We start from the raw sequence: 14,661 nt of genomic DNA, 5'->3' as shown, positions 1-14,661 counted from the left end.
ACTAGCACTCCTGGAAGAAAGGATAAGCAGAGATGTGGCTTAACCACAGCCTGGGGGTTGTTTTCAGAATGCAGTTTTCACTCTTCAGCTGAGTATGCATTGATACGAAACTGTGTGCTGGACCAAGATGCAGGATCTTTGCCTTGTATGGGATAGTGCTCTACTAACTGAGATAAATATAAATGTGCTTCTGGTCAGGGCCTCCCAATGGATAAACCAATCACCTGGTGCAAGTGTTTTTAGTTAACGTCACTTTGGTGACTTGCGTGTCGATGATGTCGATGAGGATGATATGATGATAAAGACAACATGACACTTAGTCCCCAAATGGAGAAAATCTCTGACACAGCTAGAAATCAAACCAAGGCCCCTTGCATGGCATTCTGCCATGCTGACCACTCAGCTATGGAGGCAGAGACTGACTGAGCTACCAAAGCATGACTTGTGACCCATCTGCACAGCCTTACATCTGCTCGTATCTTATCTCCTACCTTGCCAGAAAATTTCTTATCAGTGAACACTCTACTGGAGAGTAAAAATGTCATTTTGGAAAATGTCTGACTGAGCCATGTCTCTGCATATCCTTTCTTCCAGTAGTGCTAACCTTGGAGATCCACAGGAGAGCTTCTGAGATGTCTGGAAGGTCAGAAATGAGGTTCTGGCAAAAGTAAGGATGTGAGAAGGGGTCATGAGTTGTACTTGGATAGCTCAGTCAGTAGAGCTCTTAACCACAAAATGAAAAGGCCCTAAGTCTTGGTCTGGCACACAGTTTTAATCTGCAAGGAAGTTTCATATCACTGCACACTCTGATACAGAGTGGAAATCTCATTCTAGGTTGCTGCTGGCTCCTCTCCTGTCCTTTACAATAAGTAAGAGACTTCTTTAATCACTATTTGCAAGGTAAAATGTGCAGCTGTAAATAAATTATAAGCTTATGTTTAAGATGTCCAATATCATAAAATATGCTGTGTGTACATTTTCCAGTGGACGGATTTATAAATAACAAAGAAATTGGTGCTGGTGCTCCATCTTTAATGACCTTCTTGTCAACATGTTATTTTATATTTCCTCTTCTTCCTCCTGAAATTCAGGGTAGTTGGGTACCAGTAATATAAGTAATTTTATAAGTCTAGTTTGTGGCCATTTCCTTTAAAAGAATAATATTCTGATTTTTTTCCTGAGTTATTCCAGTTTTAAGTGTGCTAAAGTACTTAAGTGGACTTTAATACACAGAAGCTTATGTATTTTACAGTGCAGGGCCTGTGTGTTCCTCATGTGTATCACAATGTTGTCTAGTGACTGCAGTGGCCCTTCATTGTGCATTGATGGACAAATGATTACTAATTAAGTGAATAAAATCTGTGTATGTGTGCTTTTATTTATCTTGCAATCATTTTAGCTGTATTCCTCCTAACAAAATAATATAAATAAGTGTCTTTATTTTCTGTTCATCTTGCAGGTATCGGTGTGTGCTGCAGCTGACATAATGACCTTCTGGTCAAGTTTCATATCAGGCATTGTAGCTGCTGTTGTGTACCTGACACTCCATAATCTGGTTATATACTGTAGAGGTAGGTAGAATTATAGTATTTTATGGGTCTTCCAAGGTGGGAGAAAATTAAGTGATTTTAATATAGAAAAGAGATTACGAATGTTAGTTACTTCTGGACAATTACAAAGATATTATAGAAACTGAAATCTGTGATTTCTATTTAGACATACTGAAGCCATTTAAAAGTGTGAAACTATTTCTTTACACTATTTTCAGTGGACGACCCATTAGACACTGTGGGAGTACATCTTGGAGGTGGGCTCTGGGGAGTTTTTGTAGCAGCTTTCTTTGCTGAAGGTGGACTTGTGTATGGAATCAGCTATGAGTCATCCATGGTAAGTCTTTCCTCATTTCAACAACTTCAGTTTTAAGTGTACTGTAACAAACAAAATATTATGTATTTTACCCAATGTGGAAAAGGGGGAGTGGGCTGTGTGTTCTTCATGAGTATTATAATTTTGTTGGGTGGGGGTGTGTTCTCACAAGTATCAAAATGTCGTGCAGTGACAATAGTTATATTGAGTAATAAAACAGCTCTCATGAAGTGACAAAATATGTAACAAGGCAGCTTTCACATATAACCCTTCAGTATTATGTCATAAGTTGAAAAAGATTCCATTTCTCCTGATGCTTATATTAATAGAAGAATTTTCTTGTGATGACAAGAGAATTCTTCATTGTGTTGTAATGAAACATACTTTAATTTTGGTGTATAACTTCGCAAGAATTCACTACATACAGAAGCTTTTAGCTCTCAGTGTGAACATGGGAGAGCACTCCTCCCACAGAGCAAGGGCATAGGAACTGCCATTCAGTGACTGAAATATGGAAAAAGGTCACCTGCACTAAAGAGCCATGGTTCACATCACTAAATATCAGTGGCAGAATATGAGCTCTGTATGGTGGCTTGCAGAGTGTATATGAATATGAAGATGTAGATCCAGGCGTGGTTTGTGTAATTTTCTTTGTGTGTGTGTGTGGGGGGGGGGGGAGGTTGGGGGGGGGGAGGGGCAGGCAACCTGTCCTCCCCTTCATTGGGCATACCTTTGTTTTCATTAATAAGTGTTGGTGTGGTACTAAGTCAAACATTTTTCTAATGACAAGAAATGATGCCTTCACTTGATTGCCTTATTTATTTATTCACCCACAGGTCATCTCCCCAGGATTTGTCTTTGAAATATAATGAAAGTAAAAAGCTCAAAAATACATACACATGGAACAGGTAAATATGTTTACAAGGATAGGACAGGCTTTGCTCCATGGCTTTCAGGATGTCATGTGAGAAAACTGAGAGTTGGGTTTCAGTACAGATATGTTTTTGTAATCCATGTTCATTGTTATAGCAATGTTCATTCTGTTCAGTATATTTCATTGTGTTTTAATTGAGAATTCTTACATTCTACAACATCTGAATGTTACTGATACTAGATGGTAGTTTTGTAGATCACTTTTCCTCCCTTTCTTGTGCTAGGCAAGTGTGACCTATACTTTCTTCTAGCCAATGGGCACAGAGCCTCTTGTTCAAGGGATCTATGATACATTATGGTTAAGGGAGGGGCTATATCTGCTTGTGTCTGTATGTGTGGATGGATATGTGTGTGTGTGTGTGTGCGAGTGTATACCTGTCCTTTTTTCCCCCTAAGGTAAGTCTTTCCGCTCCCGGGATTGGAATGACTCCTTACCCTCTCCCTTAAAACCCACTTCCTTTCGTCTTTCCCTCTCCTTCCCTCTTTCCTGATGAGGCAACAGTTTGTTGCGAAAGCTTGAATTTTGTGTGTATGTTTGTGTTTGTTTGTGTGTCTATCGACCTGCCAGCGCTTTCGTCGGTAAGTCACCTCATCTTTGTTTTTTTTTTATATATATATATATATATATATATATATATATATATATATATATATATATATATATATGAATATAATAGAGGGAAACATTCCACGTGGGAAAAATATATCTAAAAAGAAAGATGATGAAACTTACCAAACAAAAGCGCTGGCAGGTCGATAGACACACAAACAAACACAAACATACACACAAAATTCTAGCTTTCGCAACCAATGGTTGCCTCGTCAGGAAAGAGGGAAGGAGAAGGAAAGACAAAAGGATATGGGTTTTAAGGGAGAGGGTAAGGAGTCATTCCAATCCCGGGAGCGGAAAGACTTACCTTAGGGGGAAAAAAGGGAAAAAAGGACAGGTATACACTCGCACACACACACATATCCATCCACACATACACAGACACAAGCAGACATTTGTAAAGGCAAAGAGTTTCTCTTTGCCTTTACAAATGTCTGCTTGTGTCTGTGTATGTGTGGATGGATATGTGTGTGTGTGCGAGTGTATACCTGTCCTTTTTTCCCTTTTTTCCCCCTAAGGTAAGTCTTTCCGCTCCCGGGATTGGAATGACTCCTTACCCTCTCCCTTAAAACCCATATCCTTTTGTCTTTCCTTCTCCTTCCCTCTTTCCTGACGAGGCAACCATTGGTTGCGAAAGCTAGAATTTTGTGTGTATGTTTGTGTTTGTTTGTGTGTCTATCGACCTGCCAGCGCTTTTGTTTGGTAAGTTTCATCATCTTTCTTTTTAGATATATATATATATATATATATATATATATATATATACACACACACACACTCAGCTTTTTAGTAGTTCCAGAATTACACTGGGGCAGAACTCCTTGCTCTTCCTCACTTTTAAAGTAACATTTGAAAATTGAATCAGTACTTCTGCTTTTGATTTGCTATCCTCAATTTTGGTTCATGTGTCATTCATAAGTGTATGGACACCAAATCATGTGATCATGTGGCACTACCATCCTTAACACTTGTCTAGAATTTTCTTTGGATTTTGTGATAGATATTTCGATAATATAACAATATTATGAAAATAATAGTTGTAAATAGTCTTCACGGGTTTGTCACCAGATCACATTGTGCAAATTCCACAATATTTTCTTGGAGCAACTGTCCGACATCTTCAGGTGGTTCAACCTTGCTGGTGGCTAGGTATGACTGACGGTATCTGCACGTCGATGCCCCATTTCTAGCACATGCGTACGAAGAATGCGCAGACACGAAAATCATGCATGCACAATGATTTGCAGTTAGATGGTGCTATATTCAAACTCCCTCTGCCGAAAATCGCAGAGCCACTCTCCAGTGCGTGCGCTGTATGCAGCGTTTGCCAACAGTGCGGCCAGATGTTACTCACCAACAGCCGTACTAGACCAATGTTATGATGGGCCTGTTATCGAAGAATCTTGATTTTCATGTCATGATTTAATAGCAGCCAATGCAGGGTTCCAGGCTGTGCTCAGATGAAATACCGTATCCTTGTTGATGAGATGAGATGAGCCAATATGGCACCATAAATTTCCACTGTGACTGGGCTTTTGACCTAACTGTCTTGAGCAGCTGAAGCAGAGAAGATTGAGATCCCCACTTACAGGTCAGTTATGTGATGAACTAGTCATACTATGTTCCGGAAAGAGGCTATTGTGACAGTAACACGACAGAAATTGAGAAGGAGAATGTCTGTTAAATTTACATTTATTCATCATAAATTATTACACAGCCAGCTGACAACTGAGTTCTGTTTGTAAATGTCAATGCACTTGAAATTGTGTGGCCGGGATGAATGCTGTTAGAATTAATAATTCACACTTTGTTGCACAACTCAAATACTGGTCCCGGAGGCTGTACACTCCCCAGTGTTATAAGTGCACCACCTGATTGCATGACTACGAGGTAATGACAGACTTATGTTCCACAGAAAAGCAAGTGACTTTCCATTCGACCTGTGGGATACCAGGTCTGTCACAGGTGCAAGAAAACAACATAAATGGCATCACAACTCAAACGCATATCCCACAACAGTGAAGAACAAGCCCAGCACCACAGAGGGCTATGTCCAAAGCTCAAGAGAGAGATCAGGGAAACCACTGCAGAAGCTGATCTGGCCTCAATGCCCAATGCAGCAGAGCCACGTGGGTGCGGACATGGGTCCAGGAGCCAGGAGCTATGACAGACTCATAGTCCTTGATGCAGAAGGTGATTTTTAGAGCTCGATTGGAGATGATCCATTGATGATGTGACCCACTGAGAAAACAGAGTCTCAAGATGGCAACTGGCATACCAGATTCTAATCCTGTACCAAGGCAGGATGCATGCAGTCTGTGTCTCATGGCAGGACAGCATGGGCATTTGAATTGGACCTGGTGAACAGCCTGTGTAATGTAGTCTGTCAGTGGGTGTGGGGCTGGTTGTCTGGATGCTTCCAGTGGGAGCAGTCCAGGCAACTGCACCAACTGGATGGGCAAGGTGGAATGAGGCTGAGGTGCCTTGTGACTGGTGGCTTCCACTTGTCGCTGGCAACTAGGGGTGTGGGCTCTGCTAGAGCATTATCCTGACCACTGCTGGAGGAAATGTCATCTGTTGATGGGTCATCTTCCACTCAGTGAAAAAAATAAACTGCTCTGGAAGCAGTCAGTATGTAAGCTGGCCAGAATCTGTCAGTTGAACCTTTAGTTGGCTTGCCGTTGTACTCAATGTGGACTGTTCTCTTGCCACGGGTGACTGCATAGTGTGGTCCCAGTTGGTTGGCCAGTGTGGTGGCTGTACCACATTGGTGCTGAACATAACATGAGTACAGCACTGCAGATCTGCTTGTACGAAGACTTTGCCATTGCTGTGCCATGCCGGTACATGCGGTCAGAGGCCAGACATTTGGATGCATAGACATTCTGTCAGTGATGGGCATAGGTGTTATGTGGTGGTGGTACTTGTTCATAGACAATGTTGGCAGATGAAGTACCAGTCTCATTGTTCAGAGTTACTCACAGGCTGAGCTGTACCAGTGGGAGTGCTTCAGTCCAGGCATTGTCACAGCAAGTTAGAGAGGCCTTTAGTGTCCTATGGAGCTGCTCAACTATGCCCTTAGGACACTGAGTGGTAACTGGTAGTCTTGTGTAACTGCATACCACAAAGTCACGTAACGTGTGTGCATAATGTGTAGTCACCTGGTGGCCACAATCTGTTATGACGTGATTAGAGCAGGCAAAGTTTGTCACTCAGGTGTTGATGATGGTGGTGTTGATGGACACAATGGCGGTGTTAGCTATGGGCATTCACTCAAGTCAGTGAGTGAAGCAGTCCAGTGTTGTCAACAAGTAATGCTTGCCACAGAATGGAAAATGGCTGCCTCATAGTTTTCAGAAAAGGCATTTAATATTGCGTAGGATGTTTTATTAAACTCCCAGTCAAGTGTTAGATGATTTACATCACCTCCAGTGGTAACAGTATGATTAGGAAATGTACATACAGTAAAAGTTCAATATACCATTGTTCGATATACCATGAGACCAGTTATAGTGTGGTGTAAAAGCCTTATTACAGTCTGCATTTCTTTTCTGTATTATCATTAACCCATGTTAAATCCAAGTCCTGAAACAATAACTGAAGGGATAGGGGTAACTAAACTCAACTTTATCTCATTATTATTATTATTGTTATTATTATTATGGCACTGATATTTTTTCCTGCCCACACACATTCCTGAATGTAACAATATATAATAATATAAGTTAAGATGAAGAATGAATTACTGTGTACAAAGTTGGAAAATATGTAATAGAAGGTTTTCAATTAATTGATACAATCCACATATAAATTGGACTTGTGGTTTGATTTATAAGCAATTTTGAAGCTCGTGGATAAGGAGAATTCATGGGAGTGCAGGATATATGTGTTTGCCACTGTTCCAAAAGTCAAGAGGAGAAATGAGCAGTGAGGGTGCTGACATGTATAGAAGAAGTGTCTTTGGGAGGAGCAAAAGTAGATTCTCAAACCTTGTAGAACGTTGGCATATGGAGACACTGCTGGTGAAACCAAAAAGTAAGACGCAGTTTGAGTGGAGTGATACCCATTGTTTGCGACAGACTGTGACAACAGCTGGATGAGCACAGGTCATGTCACTGGTGTTGGTGATGTCTCAGTGGAGCAATAAGCTCAATTAGTAGTTTATTTTATGTTGCTAAGTGAAATATGTACTACTGCACAGGAAGTGACTTTGATAGATCAAAAGTTTTCTTTTGAATGATGACGGTAGTTACAGACTTAAATATGGTTAGATCAAATGAACAAAGCTTATGCCACTCCACTCCATCATTGCTTTCCACTGCAATGGTGAGTAGGACTGTGCTATCTATCATGCTACAGATATTCTCGGTGTTGTAGATAATACATAACACAAATCCAGACTTTAATGCAATTTATTTCCTGGTAACTAAATTGCATTAAAGTCGGCATTTGTGTTATGCATTTTCTACATTGTATATATGCTGATTTCTGGCTTGACAAGACTTTTATTCTCAATATTATTTTAGATAATCATGGATGGCCTTATGGCCATGATTCAGTTGGTAAATGTAATAGGAGTGGAGAATCATTTTGTGAATGATTTCAAGCAGTATTTTGATGTATTGGTGTATAAATTCCTGTGTGGTAGAGTATTTTATCCAGGTATCATTAAATGTGTGTGAATAATTATCATCCCAGTATTGTACCTCCCACTGGTGTCACAGGTTTGTAAAGAATACATTGGGAAGGTGATTACTCTGAAAGAAGGGCTCCCAAAGAGATTTCTTGAATTCAAACAATGAAAACTCCAGGTAGGAATGTCAACAATGTAGGAAAAGACAAATTGCTATTTACCATAAAGAAGACACGCTAAGTTGCAGCCAGGTGCACTTGAGTTGGTGGTCATGTGTGCATGAGGTGTGCTTGCTCGTGTGTATGAATGGTGTTGCCTCTCTTCTACTGATGAAAATAGTAGCTGAAAACTTTAGGTAAGAGTCTTTTAATTATGCCTGTCGTTTCTTACATTGTTGATTCCTTCAATTCTGTTGTTTTGCACTTTCCACTTTGTTTATGAATGTGATACATTTGTATATGAGCATAATTGGAGGACACAGGATCTCAAAAATGTAATTCCCTTTCACCAGAAAAGCTTGATAGTTATTTTCTGGTCATCAAATATCTTCCCTGGCCTATCATTTCATTAAAAGTGTATGAATGTGTTGAATGTGTCACCAGAAGGACTACTGAGGAAGGCAGCACAATGGTTAGCACACAGCCTCGCATTCAGGAGGATGATAGTTCAAACCCACATCCAGCCATCCACATTTAGGTTTTCTGTGATTTCCCTAAATCATTCCAGGAAAATGCTGGGATGTTTCCTTTGAAAGGGCATGGCTGATTTCCTTCCCCATCCCTGACACTGTCTGAGCATGTGCTCCGACTCTAATGCTCTCGATGTTAATAGGATGTTAAACCCAACCTTCCTTCCTTCTTCCCAGAAGGACTGCATTGTCAGAGCATTCACAGTGAAAGTGAAGCAGGTGAGTTTTACAGGACACAGCATCACTGAACTTGCCAACTCATTGGGCCAAGCAGGTGGATGCAAGTTACGGAGTGAATGGGCATGCCTTGTAACCTGGCTAGCTGCCACTGATGAGAATTTGTTTTCATAGAGGCATTGTATTTTTTAGTTTTCAACTAACTGATAGAAGAAAACACTACAAAATTAGAAGATAGGTGAATAAGTTACAACTTGGATACGTCTCATGGTTAATATTGTGACACATCAATAAAATGACTATATAACAATGTTTGATGACAATCAAAGTGAGCACAGCCATAATGCTCACCATGCACTATTGATTCAGAGTCTAGATTTATCTGTACTTGTTATGATGTCCCAAAAACAAAAAGCATATTCAGAGACTGATAAACTAAAATCTATTTATCAAGAGAAGGATGGTGATACAAAATAAAGTTTAGCACATGGGTGTAGTGTAACTGAAGTGACAATCAGGGCATGGTTGAAAGAAGACAATAAACTTATAAGTTTAATACAGTTGAAAGTGCTGTAGGAATGGACAGAAAAAGAAGGAAAAGTAGAAAAAACAGTGAACTTGATGAATGAGTTTGTAGGCGGTTTTTAATAAAACAAAGTGAAGAAGTACCACTTCACAGCTTTCTGAAATTGTACACGAAGTAATGGTAGATGAAAATTTAAATGATCATCAAGTATATAATTGTGCTGAAACATCACTTTATTGTCCACTGCTTCCAACCAGAACTCTTAATGTGAAAAACTCAGGAAATAAGACATGTTTCAAAATAGATGAAAACAAAAATACCCTTCTTTTGACACAAATAAACATCCTTGCGTAGGCAAAAGTAGGACCCAAAGTATTGAAGCACGTAAACATGTCATCATTACAGTTCAAATACATGCATTCAAAGAATGCTTAGATGACATGTGATATCCTCATAAAAAGATTTTAAGAAAAGTTTGTTCCATTAATAAAAAAGTACCTGCAATCACTTGAGTGAAGAGAAGAGCTCTAATAATCTTTGATCGCTGTTGGCCTTGTGCACATGGTGATGGGTTGCAGTCAAAATATGTGAAAAATAAAAATTTTGTTTTCCCGAAAGAAACATCAGCATTAATTCACCCACAGAATCAGATCATCACACAAGTATTTAATGCCAACTTCAGATGAAGAAATGGAATGTTTTTGAAATCTGTAAATCTGAAAACTACTGGGTACTCAGTAGGCTGGCATCTCAAAGCATCTGTCTAGCTGTTATTAGAAATTACTGGAGCAAGTGTTGTGTTGAATAAAATGCAACAGATGTAGAATGTAGTGACACAAGTTTCAACAGCAGTGAAAGTGCTGTAGGCCATGATATTCTGGGGTGGACACTGATGAAGACTTGAACTGCAGGGCAGTTATCAACAACAAGAAACCAATTTTGGACATCACAGATAACACAGACATTATTGATGCTACATGAAATGAAAGTGGTGAAGTGAACAAAGATGATGATGAATAAGTAGAAGAAGAAAGCACAGAAGATATTCCCATTACACAAGAAATATCGGATAATATAAACAAAGTGGTAACATGGATGGAGAGATAAGTGAACCCAACCAAAATTCAGTTGTTACACATGATGAACATAAAACAATACTCACAAAAGAAAATACTTGAAATTATCTATCAAATAAAATCAAACTGACTTCTTTAAAGCAGTACAAAAATGAACATGTATCAGCTTATAGACATGGTTGTAAATAGTTGTGTATTTTGTAATATATTTTTTGGAACTACTGTTGCATTATTGTTGGTTTGTCACTTTAGTGAGGTTAGCTGATTGCTATATTTGGTAAGTTTTTTAAATGTTTAACTTCTAATGTTCTTTAAATTTCTACTGTATGAGCAAACTGAGATTTTCTCTGAAGTATTTTGTTACATCTGGATATGAGCCTAGAGGATGATGGAAGGATCCAGTTATAATAATATGCCGACCTCCACCTCTAATACTCACTATTGCCCAAATAACATTACATGCAGGTTCAGTTGCTGTCTCAGTGGATTTAAAACTGTTGAGTACTGTAACAAATACATCACCTTCATTTGCCACTAACTTATTGTTTTGATATACACTGAGATTTATTTCAAAAAAGTTGTTGCTGCCAGTTTTGGGCTTTAGCCAGTTTACCGTAATGGCTATTCTATGAGCTTTGATCTTAGAAGTTCTTTGAAAGCTAACACCTGGTTGTGAATAATTTGGCAGTTAATCACTAGGATTTTGAAAGTCTCATCTGTGAGAGATATTTCTTTGGGTCTTAACACTAATTCTTTGAATGCCCCACATCATTATCTGGGCTTAATGGGATATCATCTACCTTAAAAAATCTTGTGTGCACCCACACATAGTCATCTACCTTGGTACCCACCTCTGATGTGTAGTACAAGCCTGAGCCACTTAGGGGCACTCTACATTTCTCGGAACTATGGCACAAGTCTAGAAAGCTTGTCATTTTCTATTTGAGCCATAACAGGAGGGCCATGATCAGTTCTGGGGACAACACTGCAGACTGTGAGCTTTGTTAAGATTCTCTCAGCAGGGTTGGCCATCTCAGTCTCCTCACCAATCACTGGAATGATCCAAGAACATGGCTGCCAACTATTATGGATTGTTCATAACTGTTATGGATTTATCATTTAATTATGGAGATACAAGGAGTTACTAAAAATTATAAAAATAGAAATTTTACAATTTGATGTTTTAAAATAAATCAAAAAGGATATGGTTTACATTTTGCTAATAATCATCTACTTAAATGTTTTATAGGTTATAATATCTTCCTTCCACAGTACACAGTAAGCCTGTCTATGAATGATTTCACTCCCATAGCTTGCCAAAGGTGTGTTTAAACTGAATTCAAACCATGTTCTACAACATTGTTTGTGGCTAGAACTAAATTACCAGTGCTCATAACATGTTGATAGCACGTTGGCAACTTAGAATTTGTGTTTCATGACTGTGTCAATATAGATCATCATTAAATGCTGTTAAGTAGCGGTAATGTATGTTTTTGCTCTGTTAGTGTTGTCTTTACATGTATTCGTTTACAAAACAGAATGGACAAGAAGCCAAATTTATGAACCTGTTGTCACACTCTATGAGGCAGAGGAGTGCCTCTGAAATGGTAGAAATATTAAAGAGAAGCATGACTCCCTAAAAAGAATAAAAACTCTCAATACCACAGCAACAATGACATCAGGATTTGTTGTCTGACTCTAGAAAACAGAAAGTTATGGGCTGCCACTGTACAAGAGGGTAGTAAAAAAAAAAAAAAAAAAAAAAAAAAAAAAAAAAAAAAAAAAAAAAAAAAAAAAAAAAAGAGGTATGACACTTTCTATGAGGTAGAAATGAATGTATGTATGTAGGAGGCAGCAGTCGCTATTAAACATGTATATGCCAAGGGTATCATCAACTGCAAATACCCCTGTCACATTAACTGGGAGTGTGAGTGATGAGGATGAAATAGTTTTCTTTATTGAAGATGATAATTTGGATTAATTTTAATTAAAAAAAAAAAATATATATGACCAACTAAATATCTCTTCTTTATTTAGGATCAGAAAATGCCTGAAATATAGCATTTAAATGCCAAAATAAAGTTTCTAATTTTTAAAATTTTGTGGAGAGATGGGAAATGGGGTGGCTGGATCACCCTCCATAACTGCAACATGATTACAGACAGCTTCTTCTCAAGACTGGCAGCTACGCAAGTATGAGCTTAGAGCTGAGAAAGTATGTGCAACACAATCTGCAGTTCTTTGCACCCTGTTTCTTCAAGGTTGCCAGAACAGTCTCTTCAACATGTTAAATAAAACTTCCAAGCATACACACCAATTGCACAAGGCGAAACTTCATATTCCTTGATGCTGTTTCTGTAAGGTGAACATTATTCTCTGTATGTTTCAACTACTAACAATTACCTGCCTCCTACCTTTTTGCATATGCTTCTCCCTGACACAGGGCACATCTGCCTTCCCAACAGGTGACATGAGTCACTGTGGCTCAGTTTCAGTTGGAGACAGCACCTTCCATGCTAGAGGACAGTATGTGAGGCACCTTTGAGAGAATGCCAAGATTATATCCTGCAAGGGGATGGCACATTGTGCCACATAACATTCTCTGCAGGCTTCTTTAGCTGCTATACCTGCTGGATTATTTTCTCTGCTGTGTGCATTGGTGTAGGGCATTGAAGGAATCAGAACACATGAGAAATTTGTTCACTCAGTGACACATCATCCACTCCAGTGCCTTTACCATTGCATGTAGCACAGCACTAAATATTGTGAACTGTTGAGAAGTTGAAACCAGAGGATGTGGTGGGAGAAGACTACTGAGTAGTCAAGGGGTTCTTCACATTTCAGTCCATGGGCAAGTACAACAATACAACTTTGGTGCTTAAAATAACTTCAAAATTAACATTGGAGTGCATTCTGTTTTGAAAACTGTCAATTCTAAAGTAATTCTGGGTATCTTTAAAAAACCAAAGTAGATTTTTATTGCAACCTTGGCATAAATCATCAATATCTGCCACATAAATTTCTAAAAGAATGTTCCTTGTGAAAGATCTCATTGCTCTCCAATGTGTTTTAGTAGTCATTCAAAAGATGGTGAGCAACTGAGGGATATACAAGTGAATGGGTACATATATACATTTTTTGTGCTTGTCCATGAGGATTTGCTGAGTTGCTGTCAGTCATTGAGTTGTGGCCCACAAGTCTCAACATAGGGGCTGGTTGTAAATACCTTCATGGTTCGACTGATTCCCACATGGTGGACAGCATCTAATATTTTTAAATATATTCCTCTGGCTGACTCATAAACCAGACATCCATCATTCACCTTTAATCTTAGAAAGGTTTGATAGAACTGGACTAGACAATTTCAGTCTTCTCAATAAGCCTTGTGACTAACATACTTCAAAATTTTTAATGATCTGTGAGACTCTGATTTCAAATCCCTCAAATGTTGCAGTCATTATAATTTTACAACAAAAATGAGAGCTACATGTAATATTATTAGTAGGAGTTGCAAATGTTATTAAATTTAAAACACAACCTTGAGGTACATTGCTCTCTTGTTGAAACTGGTTTGTTAAGATATTTCAGATTCCATAAGCACCTGCAGGGTGGGCGGGATGGGAGAGCAGGGGAGCATGCATCTGGGACTCAAACTAGTTATTCATTGCAACATTTTCATGCATTTCTTCTTTAAAAAATTACATTTTTCTGCTCACAAAATGAATGTCCATTTGTCATTAAGCATAACACCCACTACTACTTGTATGCACGTGGAAAACTTATGCTAACTGAATGTTATGTATGTGAATAATTCAAGGCAGACTGATCACAAATCTGCACAAATGTCAAATGTAAACATATGTTCACAAACAATATCACTATCGAGGATATGATGAATGCACCAGCAGATGGTTGTATAGATCTTATCACAAAACAAATTTAAATTATTGCTTATAAACTTCAGTTGTTGACTTTTACATGGAATGCATTATTGTTTAATTTTGATTAAAACTCTAAAATGGAGGAATATACAGCATTATCTGTAACAGTATTTTACTAACTTCTAAAGAATTTTAAGCTCATTTGTTACATTTCAAAGTTTACTTTCAAAATTGGAATGCTTATCTCTCATTATTTTGAGTTTCGCACAAT

General features: G+C 38.5%; 1 protein-coding gene across 1 annotated transcript in view; it reads left to right on the top strand.

Annotated features, from left to right (window-relative positions):
* The window catches only part of LOC124620497 (putative ammonium transporter 1), a 324,909-nt gene that overhangs the window by 257,961 nt on the left and 52,287 nt on the right, over window positions 1-14,661 (top strand). Inside the window, exons 7-8 of the mRNA XM_047147073.1 lie at window positions 1,460-1,571; window positions 1,769-1,887. Coding sequence (XP_047003029.1) covers window positions 1,460-1,571; window positions 1,769-1,887 — 231 coding nt within the window. The remainder of the gene's footprint in view (window positions 1-1,459; window positions 1,572-1,768; window positions 1,888-14,661) is intronic.

This window comes from Schistocerca americana, chromosome 1 (genome assembly GCF_021461395.2).
Source record: "Schistocerca americana isolate TAMUIC-IGC-003095 chromosome 1, iqSchAmer2.1, whole genome shotgun sequence".
Taxonomy (NCBI): domain Eukaryota; kingdom Metazoa; phylum Arthropoda; class Insecta; order Orthoptera; family Acrididae; genus Schistocerca; species Schistocerca americana.
This window is presented reverse-complemented; position numbering and strand designations above follow the sequence as displayed.